At 34.0% G+C, this 17,095-nt stretch overlaps 1 protein-coding gene across 3 annotated transcripts in view; it reads right to left on the bottom strand.

Annotated features, from left to right (window-relative positions):
* LOC126970590 (transcriptional enhancer factor TEF-1) overlaps window positions 1-17,095 on the bottom strand; it is a 132,641-nt gene that overhangs the window by 94,319 nt on the left and 21,227 nt on the right. For 2 of the 3 annotated variants that reach the window (XM_050816586.1, XM_050816587.1), the window contains exon 2: window positions 10,165-10,254. The exons of the other annotated variant lie outside the window; for it this stretch is intronic. In XM_050816586.1, the coding sequence (XP_050672543.1) occupies window positions 10,165-10,198 (34 nt within the window). In that variant the 5' untranslated portion in view covers window positions 10,199-10,254. The remainder of the gene's footprint in view (window positions 1-10,164; window positions 10,255-17,095) is intronic. 3 annotated transcript variants of the gene reach the window in all.

Raw genomic sequence — 17,095 nt, 5'->3', positions numbered from 1 at the left:
TCAGTAGCAATGTGTTGCTAGCCACATCTTCCCATTAAAAAGCTCAAATTCAAAGTGATTTAAAATAGTAAAACTGTAACAATAATGTCATTATTTGGCTCTCATTAATAAATATAAACAGCTTTCCTGTTTGCGTTTATGTATATTATTAGAAATTATCAGATAGAGTGACGTGAGTTGTGGAAATGTCGAAAAATATTGAGGTTGACAGTTAAACTCTATTTTGAGCAATGCACGCACACTAACGCAAAGTGTCATACAAATCGCGAGTGTAACACGTAGCCTGTCACGCACACAAAAGTAATAAACCTGGCCTGTTTTCATCGGTTATCTAGCAGCACGAAGCTCTATCTAGAGTCACTCACTTAAAAATAAAATTCTAACATACTTTTAAGTCATACTATAAACTAACTATATACCTAGTAACTTACATTAATTTTCACATTTACTATCATTTGTACTTTTGGTTATAAAACACTTATTTTAATTATAAGTCAATGTTGTGCATTTCTCTTATAGATGTACATATTAGAATTGTAAATAATGTTAAGTTTGTATTTATAAATGTATTAATGTGTATTCTGTTGAAGTGTCTAGTAAATAAATAAAATATAAGCAACAGTACTCAATAAAAAACCAGTTTAAGGTGCGGTCATACCACAATATTCACAAAAATTTGTTTCTTAGAGAGTCGATTACAACATAACGCAATGAAAATACTCCGATGCAAAAAATACAGTGCACAAAGAAGGACTTAAAGAAAATTTTGAACCGAATTGAAAATTTATATATAATTTTAAATATCCAATAAAAAATTTGGAAGTTACTTCCCAAAAATAAACTTTGGAGTCAAAAATCTCTGAATTTTGCAGCGATAAGAACGCTAATTTTCTTAAAGAATTTAATAGAATTAGTACTTTTCTAAATCTTAAACCGAACAATTATTCAACTTTATATATTTTTATGAAAATAAGGGACAAGACGAGGAGGACGTTCAGCTGATGGTAATTGAAACGGCCTGTCCATTACAAGGCAGTGCCGCTCAGGATTCTTGAAAAACCCCAAAAATTCTGAATGGCACTACAACTGCGCTCGTCACCTTGAAACATAAGATGCTAAGTCTCATTTGCCCAGTAATTTCACTAGCTACGGCGCCCTTCAGACCGAAACACAGTGATGCTTACACATTACTGCTTCACGGCAGAAATAAGCGCCGTTGTGGTACCCATAATCTAGCCGGCATCCTGTGCAAAGGTGCCTCTCATATATATAATTCCCATTTACAGCTTAGCCACATGATCAACACAAATATTGTTGAGTTGTTTGTAGCGTTTACAATCCTAGTCAGTCAGCGCCTTAAGTCAATAAATCGTTAACAGTAACAAGTAAAAGTAGAGAGGCAGAGAGACACGTTGTAAAGTCTCAACGGGGTATAATTTTGTTTAGGCCAGAGCTCAGAAGTCGGTCGCGGCTACTGTGGCCCCGCCGCCCCCCGTCGGACAACAGACCGGTTTGGCTGCCGGTTTGGCGCCAATCAGAGCCACCAGTCACCACTCAACACAACATTAACAACACAATACTTATAATGATGTTATTACTTTCTCTGTCTTTGTTAATCCGATATTTAGCGGTCGATATGGAATTTTGCATCTTAATTTTAAAATATTTTTTTTTTAAATAAATAATATTGGCTTTTGACGGTACCACAAAATAAGTGTTTGGAAAGGCTTCTTAGAATAAACATATACGGCTTTACAAACTTGGTATGTATAAAGTTTTATACCTTTTTTTTATTAAAATAAAGAACGAGACGAGCGTGACGTTCAGCTGATGGTAATTGATACGCCCTGCCCATTGCGATGCACCGCCGCTCAAGATTATTGAAAAACCCAAAAATTCTGAGCGGCACATAAGATGTCAAGTCTCATTTGCCCAGTAATTTCACTAGCTACACAATAATGCTTACACATTACTGCTTCACGGCAGAAAAAGGCGCCGTTGCAAAGGGGCCTCCCACCGGTAAATATACGAATATACAAAGAATTAACTCATTCATGCTAAATGCTTGTGTTATTTTTGAAAACAATCTGTTCGAACATGACATGAATAAACGTAAATCACTGTAATGATTCAGTGGGGTACATCAGGTGGTTGTTAAAAGAATCAGCATTTATTCGCGAGCGCTGCAATCGTGCCAAGAGCTCGACTTCAATACAATAATACCACTTCGCTGTCACGTATCCAATGAGACAATCGTTTTATGTTGGATTTAAAAACTCGACTGTATTAGTTTATTTATAACGCGTGTTTGATTGTTTTTAGGGATCCGTGTAAATGTTAAATTTCTAAGGCTGAGATCTATAGATGGTACTTAGACTTGCTCAGACTTATTTATCAGTGGGAGGCTCCCTTGCACAGGGTGCAGCCTAGATTATGGTTACCATAACGGTGCCTATTTCTGCAGTGAAGCAGTAATGTGTAAGCATTACTGTGTTTCGGTCTGAAGGGCGCCGTAGCTAGTGAAATTACTGGGCAAATGAGACTTAACATCGTATGTCTCAAGGTGACGAGCGCAATTGAAGTGCCGCTCAGAATTTGTGGGATTTTCAAGAATCCTGAGCGGCTCTGCATTGTAATGGGCAGGGCGTATCAATTACCATCAGCTGAACGTCCTGCTCGTCTCGTCCAGTATTTTCGTAAAAAAACCCTCATGTAAAACTTAGCTGAGTTTGATCTTTGATTACGTTTTTATAGTCAATTGTCATCTGAAATTATACTGAGCTTAAAGCTAAGACAGCCCAATGCAAAAGGCAAGTTCGCGTTTTATCACACTCAGGTACGATTTATGTGAGTAAAGGTTAAGCAAAGTCTAAGCTCTATAGATCTCAACTAAGTGCTGACACTTTTTTTTATGACAATAAAGGAACAGACGAGCAGGACGTTCAGCTGATGGTAATTGATACGTCCTGCACATTACAATGCAGTGCCGCTCAAGATTATTGAAAAACCCAAAAATTCTGTGCAGCATTACAACTGCGCTCGTCACCTTGAGACATAACATGTTAAGTCTCATTTGCCCAGTTGTGACCGAGGCACAAAAATGCTTGCACATTACTGCTTCACGATAGAAATAGGCGTCGTTGTGGTCCCCATAATCTAGCCGACATCCTGTTCAAAGGAGCCTCCCACTGGTAAAAAACCTATAGTACCTACTGATCTATTAAACCCATCATAATATGTGAAAGCCGGCAATACTACTCTGAATGAACGCGCTAATTATGCTGTTATGGAGGATAAATCCCTTGGATAAATTTTCCATAAAAAAAGGTCAGTTGTAGAGCGAGATGGAATTTCACATGAACGGGTTATAAGATTTATTTATTTATTTATTTAACCAATAAAGCCTATCCTTACAGAGTTACCTATTGCGATAGAGGCTTGACTTAAATTTAAGTATTTAAATTAATATAAAGATAAATATACAAATTATTTAAGTTTTCTTTAGTGTTAATTCCGCCAATATTTGTCTTTAAAACAATTCGACACGTGTTTCGCCTCTACACGAGGCATCCTCAGGACGTGTTGTTAATTAACACTAAAGAAAACTTAAATAATTTGTATAATTATGGATTTCCGCAAAGTAACGCCTTATTCAATAAATTTTCATAAAGATAAATCTTAGATCTACTACTAACAATCTATACCTACTATACTAGATTATTACTATACTAATTACTATTACTAGAACATACAACAACTACTCTAATTTTAAACTCGTTCAGTGAGCAAGCAAACAAGTCAATCCTATGATATATAGATATTAAGTTATAGATAAATTGTAAAGATACGCTGTGTTCACATCATCACGAAACTGTGCAACTAAATTGTTAAGGAACCCTTTGAATGCAAAGTGACCGTAATTGTAAATTGGACGATATTTTATTTTTACATCAGTGCTTGAAAGGACGGTCATACGACTTATGAAATGTAAAAATGCATGATTAATATTAAATTGTCAAGCATTTTAATACAAGAAAAATGTTTACAAACAATAAACATCGTAAATTGATTTTCAAATATTATAATAATAGAATATTTATATAAAAATATTTTTCTAATGTGTTTTTGATATATTATATGTCGTAGGTATATTGGTCCAAGCCTTGATATTACAATTTCACTAGTGTACTTCACTTATAGTTTACCGGTAGATTATCAATCGATTAACAGCCTGGTTTTAGTGACATTGTAATGTTAAGGGTACACTTGGCATTGCGTAGAGACGTCGCTTCATTGTGTGTCTTCTACCGCATTTATCACGGGGAGTGTTCCGAAGAGCTGTTCAACCTGATTCCTGCCGCCGAATTTCACCTTCGCACGACACGCCACAAGTTACGATATCATCCCCACCATCTGGATGTGTGGCGGTCCTCCACAGTGCGGTTTTCAAGGAGCTTTCTTCCTCGTACCACGAAGCTGTGGAATGAGCTTCCTTGTGCGGTGTTTCCGGGACGATACGACATGGGTACCTTCAAGAAAAGCGCGTACACCTTCCTTAAAGGCCGGCAACGCTCTTGTGATTCCTCTGGTGTTGCAGGAGAGTGTGGGCGGCGGTGATCACTTAACACGAGGTGACCCGTACGCTCGTTTGTCCTCCTATTCCATAAAAAAAAAAACACTATATTGATATTGTAAGACAATGATATTTTGACAATTTTACTTTTCGTTAGTTTATGATGCCGTCTCTTATTGGTTATGTTTCTTGTATTTATTGTATATTCATTAAATTAAAAATATCAGTTAAATTGTAATATCACGGCTTTGATATACCTGCGACATATACACAGGGTGATAGTACGTTTAAATAAACTCCTTTCAACGAGCAGGGATTCCTACCATGCAGTTAGCCCCGTGTTGTTAAAACATAACAAAATCATATATTTGTTTCGGATTATTTAATAGTTGGCAGAGGGTAATGAATCTTTTTATATACACACCAAATTGATCGATAGCAAAGTGCCAATGAAGCGATGATTGATGTGCGATCACTCAACCGAATAAACCACCAACAACTGACAACATAATATCTACCTACATATGACATACAGAGCAGTTGTATCAAATGTATCATTTATATGGTGATAAGTCATAAAAGTTCGCTTTTCTTTGTATATTAGCGAGCCAAGTTTGAAAGATAAAATAATCATAATATATTTAAATGAAATACTTTTTAAAGGATTAGATTCGCAAATAAAAATAATTCAAAAATTCTGAGCGGCACTACAATTGCGCTCGTCACCTTGAGACATAAGATGTTAAGTCTCATTTGCCCAGTAATTTCACTAGCTACGGTGCCCTTCAGAACGAAACACAGTAATGCTTACACATTACTGCTTCACGGCAGAAATAGGCGCCGTTGTGGTACCCATAATCTAGCCGGCATCCTGTGCAAAGGAGCCTCCCACTGGTAAAAACTGTCTGTTGACATTTTTTGTAATTAAATTTAAAAAACTTCCTTAAAAAGTAACAATGAGTTATATTATATGAAATTGTAATTATTATGACGGGTACTGACGATATATATATTTTTGATTTGATTCCGAAAATATATATCGTGAGTACCCCGTCATAATAATTACAATGTTAAAGTTCCGCGATAAAAAACTTTAAAAACATTATAAGAAATTTCAAGTCACTTCTTATTAAGTAGATACTTATATAAATTTCAATTGCATAACACTTCTATATTTATATTCACAAGCATTAAAATAGACGTTGTTCTGTACATAATAAATAAAATACTGTTTTTTATGAATTTGTCAATAATATTTCATAACATCAAGAATTAATTCGTAAAATATGCTTCCTGTTGTTGTAATGAAATTGTTTCGCAGCAGAACTGTCAAACCGTGCGTCAATAAATTCTCTCATAGTAAATGTGTCCATATAAAAGAAATATTGGAAATGAAAATAATAATGGGTCCCAAATCGAAATAAAAACTATCATCTCCTCCTCATCTCTCAAGTTGGACTTAACTGCACTCCAGGAAGTAAACCCCATTAAAATCCGTTCATTAGTTTAGGAGTTCACTGGAAACACGATTTATATATATAAAGATAACTGTGCACCAGTCCATCCAAATCAGCAATAGGTATCTAAGATGTCTGAGATACATTGCCGGCCGTTGAAATGTAAGAGTAATTTTATTTTGAAGGTTCCAAAAACAGTAGCGGTACAGAAATCTGTAGCACAAACTACCTGTTCACAAATGTACAATGTTTCCCTCCTTTATTCATAAATCGGTTATAATAATACCCTCGTTTCATCAATGCAAATGCTTCGTACTGTAAACAAAGCACATAAGCATAAATCGCAATTTTAAAAGGAAACTTCCCGCGCCATTATTGGCGAAACATCAAAGTATTAGCCACCGAAAATTATCAAGTAGCGTGCTGAAAATTGCCCAGAATTTAGAATGGGGTAATTGACGAAATTTAATGCTTCGGGAGCGCACCTGCGGGGTTCATTCATGAGAGCGAGGCAAAACGCTCGAGAACAATCTACGGGTAATAACAGTTGGCTTTTCTTAGAAGCGTGGAGGCTTCGGTATGCGGGCATCTCTGTCGCACGTTATAGCGCTAGAGAGAGAGGTCGTGGGCGGGGCGAATGTTATGTCAGGTTTGATAGAGGCGTTTAATGTTGAAGCTTGATCGTTGCACTTGGTAAATCTGTTTCACTGTTGCACTACACAGCTGAGTGTTTGATTACTGATAACTTTTGCTCTACAAACATGCTTCTAGCCATTTTGCTACCCTATAAGTGAATGGCAAAAGTTCATGAGGATATTTTTTACTGATTAACATTTATTTATTTGATATTCTAGACGTATCGCGTGCTTTACAACCGCATAGCTCTACGACTGTCACAGGCGACTAAAGGCTACATCGCACGAGAATTCGTATCAGGTTTGATGCCAGTTAGAGCCTCATAATTTCCTGAAGGTGGTGTTAAGTATAGGTATTTTGGCAATACTTACTAAAAGTGTTAGTGCTTTAATAAGTAAAGTAGAAAAAATATCAATAAAAGAAAATACTGCTGGAATTATGGCATTTGCAATAGCTATATCTTCAATTAAATGCTTACTTATACTTAGATATAGCGACTTTAATTTCTGAAACAGCTTTTTGCATTATAATTATTTTTATCAATTAGGGAATCGCATCCAAACTTTATTTTAGCATTATCCATTTGTTTATGTATATACGAAATTCGTCTTTCCCTCATTGTTTTATTAATAATCTTGAACACCAAAAAATATTCAAAGTCGTGATTGCCTAAACATAATTTATAATACACCTTGGAAAGTGCGTCTGTGTTGATGTGACAACTGGGCCGAACTGCATCATGTATTTGTATGAAATTCCATTTCTAAAGTGTTTTTCATTTATTTCTTGTTTGAATGTTGAATATTTTGACGGATACTAGCCACTTTATTTGTATACAAAATTAATGAAAAAATCTTTTAAAAATGTTCACTAACACTTTTCTCTGTGCTCCTAATAAACTTGATATTTGGAATTCATTTTCTAATAGAAGCACTTAGTAAGACTGGAGAACGTGCAGTTCTAATGGTCGGCTGAATTGAGGACTTTAGCTTCGCTTCGTTCCTACAAAGTACACCATCGTAGGAATGGAATCGCCAACATTCTCCCCTGGATGAACAATGTAGGTACCATGCTTGCGATTTGCAAGTTTTTGTAGTAAGATTTTATTTCATAAGAAATGTACGCAAGTAAAGCAGGATTAAAGTAATATGCTTAAAATTTCAAATATCCCAATATTTATAAAGCTGACGAGTTATTTTCCACGAATCGAGGTTTGTTGTGGCTTATTTTTAGTTTATCTAAATGTCAACTAGTTTTACACAAAATGAACAATGAAATAAATACATGTGCAAGTTAACATTAATATAGTAAACAAAATCCAAATAGTACAAATGAAACCGCAGCCCTGCATTTAGAACCTTTGTCGTATCATCCCGGAAACACCGCACCAGGAAGCTCCTTGAAAACCGCACTGTGAAGGAACGCCACACATCCAGATGTTGGGGATAATATCCTAATTCTTGGCATGTCGTGCGAACCTGGGATTCGGCGGCAGGTATCAGGTGAAACAGCTCTCCGGAACACTCCCCATGATAAATGCGGTAGAAGACCAACAATGAAGTGACGTCCCTATGCAACGCCAGGTGATCGAGCCGTTGATAGAACACTGGGTTTCATATAAGTAACATAAAAATTTAAATTCTAACGTTGTATTTTACTTCTTTCGTCATGTATTTGATAAAATTAAACAAAGCTTAGAAGCGTCATAATTCTTTACTAGAGCACTGAGACATGATATTGATGAAGATTTAATTGCCTAATCAGTAACAGCTCGTAAAACCAAACGATAATTAGCTGCGAGGAAAAGTGCTTTAATCGCAACCTATTAATTGTTAGCTTTATCGACAACACTCACATCTAGTAACTTTTAATGCTACTTCCATATTTTAAAATAAAAAGATTTCTTAGTGAAATACATATTAGTTAAAATTAATATAGAGTAGTGTGTGTTAATCATATGATTAAGATGATAGAAATAGCAGATGATTTATTACTAGTACAATTAATTGAAATCCAAAACAAAAATATATAATTTCGTAGTTATATTTAAAAACAAATACTGTATTTTGCAAAGTTATGCAATCTTAGTGCAGTGTATTCACGGCATAGAGCAACATGGACCACCGGAAGACCGGATCCCACTGGTGATTCGCGGTTATGATTCATTGCAAGTCGCTGGATCTCAGGGGATATTTGATTTATACTCTACATAAATATTATTAAAAAAAAAACAAATAGCAGAACTTCACTTTAACTGTACCAGTCAATTCGAAAGTATATTATCGGGTCAATTGCAACAAGATGATGAAATGAATTCATTGGTGTAAAATAATTGTCGCCAAGCAACTATTCAGGGACATAATTGCGAAGTGAAAGTGTTTCCACTACACTAAATGGAGTACTCTTTTCAATCGAACATTAAATTGGATGTAAAAAAATAATCAGATCAAAACATGAGAAAAAGTCACAGTCAAACAGACGACAAACAAGAGACGGAGTGGGAGTTCTTGTAAGGAAAAATGTTAAAGATCCTACAGGAAAAGTTTTCCCCTAGCCTAAAAGTCTTATAGCGACGAAGAAAGTAGAAAAAGAACGTAAGAAAATTATAATAATTATCTTTATCATTGGAGTGAGGTTCTCAGACAGTTGATATTAATTTATCAAACGCATCGTACGAATAACAAACATTTTACATTTTGAGATTTGTAATCTTAAAAGTGTAAAGAAAAATCGAGATCATATTATACTTTATCAATTTTATTTAAACATTTGTTATTTTGGAAAATTATTTCGAGATTTAAAGTCGTACAAATGTAAACAATTTTTCCATTGACTATTAATAGTATTATTCAACTTTTATCTTATCAGTTCACCATATTATCAGCTTCGATAGCGAGGATTATATACGTCATAAGTGTTTTTATTTAGATATCAAGTCTAATCGCCTTCTGTATATTGTGTGTGATAGAATAATTATAATCATATTGGCAGATACAGTGTTACATATATTATATGATTTCCGGCTGAGATTTTTAGAACAAACACGAACGGAAAAGATGCATTTCACATCCAATGCTTTTAAAAGCGATGAACACGAAACTGTTACTATAATTTTCCAAAATAATGGTAGAAAATCAAACAAACCAATTATGGATTTCACCACAGCATTTGATATTGTCACTCTCTCTTCGTCTTTAAATTATAACGAATTATTGGGTGCACAAAGGGTAATTCAATAAAACTATACTTAGATTTTTGTGAAAAGAATCTAATAAATACGACAGCTTCTTCTGCGTACGCGTCAAAGACCCTTTGGATATTTAAGTTTTTTAGGTGTCATCGGCCCTATGATTTTTATTTTGCTTATCAAAGAAGAAAGGAAATGATTTGAGTAAGATATGGGTTCTGATGAAAAGCGATTATTGCATCTTATCAGTAATTGTCGCACAGAGACAACAAAATTGTTGCTTAGATAATGGTAACTTATGTAAATCTTACCAAGGTTCGCATAGTATCCAGCTGGGTGCATCATGACTCATGGATGTAACGATCACCGCACTAACACTAACAGTCGCATTTGTCACTTACCTGCAAACAAGAATAAATTAAATTAAATAACATTTTATTAATTGGAAAACACAAATAAGATACAGTTTTAAAAGAGCTCGTTAAGATTTGACATCAGATCTGTCAGAAAAAACAAGATATTATCATTAGGATTTTTTGAAATCATAAAATTTTTAGTTTTTATCTATCAAATCCAAAGCTTTAGTGAACTGTGTAGATCTAGATATTACTATGAGTTTATCTTTATAAAATAATATAGTGACCAATAATATGGATTTGTACATACGACTTAGGTCATAGCCTTCGCCATGATAAAAAACTGTCATAATTAAAAAAAAAATTTTAGCCAGTTTCACAAACAATAAACTTAGACAGCTTAGTAACTAGCCTATCTACATTAGACTAATTGCTACCAAAGTAAAAATGAACAGCTCTAGAGGGCTATGTGACCTAGCAATCAAAATACAAATAAACATTTCCATCCATTGCATAAATTCGCACACGTAGCTCAACATTCTAGATCCGGGCATTTCAATCGATAGCCGATACACTGGCATTGCTCGGCAGTATTTAACCGATACGAATGGCATATTCCGCATAGGGGCCAAAATTCAAGCAGGGTTGCATATCCAGCCCCAGGCATGCCGACACACGTGGCTGCCACGGCTGCAGGAATCTAACCAAATGCCCATCGGAGCTCGATTGTTAGCTAAATAGCAATGGCTTATTTATGAGCAGGAAACAATACGCAAGTTAGAGGTCCATGAATGGAATTTACACTTCGTGCTCTAACGAGATATTTTCGCATTAAAATGTTCCGTGTGCACTCGGCGAACGGTCTGTTCGATAAGAGAATCTGATTGGCATTTTAAAGTGTAGGTTGTTTGTGTAAGGTAATTTGACTGAGCTTTAGAACTGCTCCACGTTTATGGCAGAAAATGAATTAGTGTAATAGTACACTTATAGTTAAATTGTAGTGAACAAGGCAGGAAACAATAATACAGTATAAAGTATTAAGTATGGAAGGAGTGTCAACTGCAATATTTTCATGATCTTGTAGTACGTTGACACAAAAAAATGGGAGTTAAATATACTTTTGTTCTATTGCAAAATAATTATTATTAATGTTTGTAATGCAAATACAAGCAGCAATATACAAAGCATTTAAAAAACATACTAATAGATAACGACTGCTAACAAGTATCATATAATATCTTATTAGTTTCCGATGGTTTTGTAGGTTGAAATGTTCGTTGCGTACATAAATAATATCTATCTTATAACAATTACTAAAGTTTTAAAATTCATTTTGTAAACCTAATTATTTATAATGATCAAAAAAAAAACTAAATAACGGTTAAGATATTTATAATAGTCTTACATATTATTAAGTATTCAAAAGGTCATAATAATGGACCCTATTTACATACCCTTTCAATAACAGAAAATAAACCAAACTCATATACGAGCATACCAGCAATGCCTTTAAGGAGGTATGCAAGAGAGATTCTAATGGTAATATATTTCCCGAGGTTTAAAAATCGACAGCAACTTCAAAGATTGGGAGCCTGTCAGTGATCTGATTCTGAGATTCGTTTATCAGATATTAGTTATTGCCGCTTCAGAGTTTTAACGTAAACTTATCGCTGCATCAAATCAAGAACGAAGCGATTAAGAAACAATAGGGCTTTAATAAAAACTCTTTATGTAGCGTTAGCATAAAAATTTTGTTTGAATTGGTTCGTCTCCCGTGATATGGTTACGAGTTGGTACTTACGTGATAAAATATTCATAACAAAATATATATTTTTCGATACGCAGTCTTTTCGAAGGTAAACTATATTTTCGTATGTTTTGATAGTTTTTTTTACACTTAACAGATTACTTTGTAAACTATAACCTAAGTTTACATTAATTTTAGTTCGATGAAGTTCTATATATTATAGTGCTGAACCAAAGAGATTTGTAGTTTGAAATTTCACTTATTTTCCTTGATTTAGCCCAAGACTTGCAATATCTAGCAAAATAAATTAAAATATTATATCTTAGATAATTTATACGTCTAAATAGAGCCTCTTGCAGTCAGACAACCGATAGAAACAGGCCAGGAATATTAGTTTAGTGTGCGTGACAAGCTACTTCTTATAGAAGCAATTTGTATGACACTGTGTTAGTGTGCGTGAATTGCTCAAAATGGAGGTTAACTCCAAACTCAATATTTTTCGACGTTTTCACACCTGTCATAATCTAGACTATGTATGATATGAATAGTTGGTGCGACTTTTTTTCATAAAAACAACAGCTGTTCGTTTAAATTTAAATTGAACCCTATACTAATCAACAGCATTTTAGTATCTTCGATTCCGAACTATGTGAAATAGTTCTTGATTTCAAGGAAATATATTTGTATCTACGAATGAACCCATGAAACATGAATTATGATATTATTATTTTTTAAATAAAGAATGCGTATAAACACCACTTTGAAATTTATAAATAAATAATAAGTTATTGTATTTTCTTTCTTTATAAGTAATTTCAGGTAATTTGTAGGGAGGTATTTTAACACTAAAAACTAGAAATAAGTTATTATTTATTATTTCGTAGTGGCAATATATGATTGTTTTCTTTTACGTCATTATTACCTTTTTACATCATAATGCATTAATGCATAAAAATAGTTACTTAACGTAACATTACTTTTTTCAAACTACCCGCCACAGAGTGGCATCCAACAAAAAACAAATGTGAACTTTGAAACAAATTTATTAATTAAGAGCGATTCCATTCGAGCCACAACGATTATTTTATTCGATGTGTCGATGAAAAAGCGTGAGCCGAGGTCCTGGGCAGCGAGGAATCCGAGGAATGGCTGAAGCATCCGGTGCGCGGCGGCAGCGATTGTTGCAAGTTATCACTGAATGTTTTCCACATTTTGTACTGCCACAAAAAACCACATAAAGGGCGGGCGCGGCTCGTTTGAGTCACCGCCCTGTGGGAAAATCGTCGCCAGAAAACTGCGACACAAATAAATTATAAACTCCTCTGCTTGGACCGAGATATGTTTACGCTTTTATTTGTGCCAGCGAATTGTGGCACAACTTGAGCTTTAGTAGTGTGCGCTACCATTTAGTGAAGTTAATAGAAATTCAAAATGTTGTGGTACATAGTGTGACTTAGGCATCCATTGCAATGTTAATTTTGGAATAATTCTTATAAATGCCTAGTGGTGAAATTTTTAAATTGACATAGTTTTAATTCTACACAAATAAAATTTGAAAAGTAAATTTTATGAACGATGCGGGAATCGAACACGACCTCTCGCGTTCCGTGCGAGTTCTCTTCCAACTGAGCTAACCGTTCGAGTGACGTATCGTCATAGAATCTTGTATGATTTGTTCAACTCTCAGTTGGTGGCTTCATCTAAATGATCTACTTTACAGTTGATAACCTTGATGACTTGAGATGTCACTCTTGCAATTCTAAACAATTGGCCATGATTTTAAAGTGAGAACACTCACTTCTAGGATTGAGGAGAGAATTTAGAAGTGAGGTTTATCACTTTACAAACATAATAAATTAATTTTAATTGTAATTAATTTAAACGTGATGTCTAATTATTAATAGTTACGAGATGTTTTTATCGTTGCATAATTAATGTTTGGATTAATACTCCATGTTTATAGATCTTTGATAATCTATTATGACTGGAGTTCGCGCATATTGACATCTGCATATTTTCTGACGTTGTGTCTGTATTGAAGAACAACGTAAGCAATGTTTGAATTTTTTTTTTTTTTTTATTTATTATTTTTATATCGGTAACTTAAGCCGGGCTCATTAAACGTAATTTTTGTCATAAGTCACTAGCACTGTGTAACTAGCATCGTTACAAACTACCTTATGTTGTATGTTGGTGTAAAATATATATTAAAAATAAATATATGTCATAGTATCAACACCTATAAAATTTTAAACTATTGCATAGCTTCTATCGCGGGCCTTGAGCGTGGAGACCGAATCCAGAAATTCCGTAACGAAAATAACCTAACACTTACTTACTAGATCTATATATATTATATATATTTCTATGTCGTTTTGTGCAGAAGGTCTCAGGTTCGATTCTGGGGTACGTCTTGATTTTTTTAATTTCTTTATTTCTTTTATCACGTTTTTTAATTTTTATTATTATGACAAGCATTTTTATATAATTTCACATGTCCCGTTGTCTGCCTGTAATCAAATCTTGCAAGTTAAATTTTACTCACTTCTCGTTTGCTTTTTTTTAATTAATTTTATAAAAAAAAATACTGCACAAATAAAATAAATAAATAATTATAATTGCATAAGTTGATAAAAAATGCTATGCAATAGCTTTACCGCGGCAGTCCCCGAGTGCCACACGTCTTTACAAGTAAATAAGCTAGGAGTTCAGTGTGTATTTAAGGTCTGTACTAAAATATTTTCTCTTTATCATTTAGAATACATTTTAAAACAATAAGTAACACGAAACTGTCTCTAAGTGCTTTTGAATTCAAGGAGTTCACAAATTTAAATTGCATTCTGCTAGTTTTATGAACTGTACAATGCAAAAACTCAATGTAGTTATATCGATTGTAAAAGTTGAACGCATTGTCGAATCTATATCGCTGAATAGCGATTGTATTTTATGTGATAAATACAGATGTTTAATTTAAGTTTAGATTGAATTAAATCTGAATAGATCCAAAAGCATTTATCGATAAGAGACTGAAATAGACTAGATTATGGATACTACAACATATAAGGGTGAAGCAGTAATGTGTAAACATTATTGTGTTTCGGTCTGGAGGGTAGTTAGTGAAATTACTGGGTGACGAGCGATCATTGTAATGGGCAGGGCGTATCTAAGTAGTATTACATTTTTTACAATATGAGACCCAAGAGCATCTCACTCCATAAATAATCTTAAATGCTCTCCTGAGTTTGACCTGTTTAATTGATCCACAAATTCTATCAGATCGAAAATGACTAACAACTGGTTTAATGTGTTTCACTAACTGTAAATATAAACATAATTGAACGTAGTGTTTAAATTCTCTTTGAACATAATAAATATGTACCATAAACCTACCTGTCAACATATTTAATATATATATACTTATATACAAAAAAAGTTCTACCTATATATATTATACTATGTGTCATTAGAATCAATATCCGAAAACTTTTAAATGGTTTAAAATGTTCACACTATTGTATAGTAATTAAGTTATTGTAACACTAAGTTTCCCAAATAAAATAAATAATCCAAATTATACGTGTAAATTTATAGAGAACTAGTTTTTAGATTTAGACCGTTTCTTGGACATAGCAACATTACTTTATTTTTTAAAATTAAACAATTTTTCTAAAATAAATGTAGCCTAAGTTACTCCTTATAACATCAGCTACCTTCCAATAAAAGTCCCGTCAAAATCGGTCCAAACATTTCAGAGATTAGCCGGAACAAATAAACAGTCAGACGTAACAAACAGTAGTAAAAAACGGTTAATTCAATATTACAAACAGACACTCCAATTTTATTTATATGTACAGATAATTTCTATGACAAATCAACACTTTTCTCGTTAGAAAAAAAAAAGTTTCGCAGCGGCCAAATGTGGAGAGCATCTGAGCAGCCATTAGCAAAAACCACGCGTCCAGGAATAGATGTGACAGCGGAACGATTGCATCGGCTGTGATTGATGGTGGGTGCTGATTAATACACACAGTCATATACCGACTACCGGCTTTATGATCCTCTATTTGATGACTGAGTTCACCCACTGCGTGTCGTATCAGTACCGGGATGTGAACGTGTCAGACACGGAGCACAGGTTCTACAGCGCGCGGTGCACAGCCAATCAAGAATATGTTTGCGCGTGTTAAAAAATTTACCATTGTGGTTAATAATTATTGAATACTAGTATTATGAAACTTCGATACGATTATAAAATATAATATACTTCGATACACCAATAAATGGTGTTGTATATATATCGAGTTTAGTATTATACATTAACTCTAATAATTTGCGTGGATCAGTGGAAGAGCACTCCCACGGAATGCGACAGGTCGTGGGTTCGAGTCCCGCATCGTTCATAAATGTTGTTTTCAAATTTAATTTTTGTAATAATTTAATTTGACGACCTGTATAACCGAGTGGTAAGCGATCCTATCTACTAAGCTAGATGTCCCGGGTTCGAATCCCGGTAGGTGCAAGCATTTATATGATGAATATGGATGTTTGTTTCCGAGTCATGGATGTTTAAATGTATTTATGTATGTTTATATGAATTTATGTATGTTTAAGTAAGTATATTGTATTAAATATATCATTGTCTTGTAACCCATAACACAGGCTATATATGCTTAATTTGGGACAAGATAATTTGTGTAAAAAGTGTGTCAATATTTAAAAAAAAAATGGTGTAATTAATCCCAGAAGTGAGCATTATCACATTAAAAAAAATAAAAGTGACTAATATTATGTTAAGGGAACCATCAATGTCGATAAATAGGATTAAAAACAAAATAGACTTTATTCCAGTCGAAGCTTGTCAATCAAAGGTTGTGAAAGAAATTTCTGGTACAAGCTGGTATTTAAACATAATTGTAAATTATGTACTTACCTACCCGTTTTGTCAGTTCTATGCTAGATTCTTAAACGACGTAGTAACAACCAATGTTAAGCTAAAAACAATTTTCGAAAGCTTAAACAACAAGACAAGACGTGACAAGTTTAAAAACGTCAAATAAGACCGCGTACTGCTTCTTACAATACATACTGAAAGAGTGAACGAGCGCGCGATATCGGTAATACCGTTTCATCTGGTTTGGC

Source organism: Leptidea sinapis, chromosome 21 (genome assembly GCF_905404315.1).
Source record: "Leptidea sinapis chromosome 21, ilLepSina1.1, whole genome shotgun sequence".
In the NCBI taxonomy this organism is placed as follows: Eukaryota; Metazoa; Arthropoda; class Insecta; order Lepidoptera; family Pieridae; genus Leptidea; species Leptidea sinapis.
This window is presented reverse-complemented; position numbering and strand designations above follow the sequence as displayed.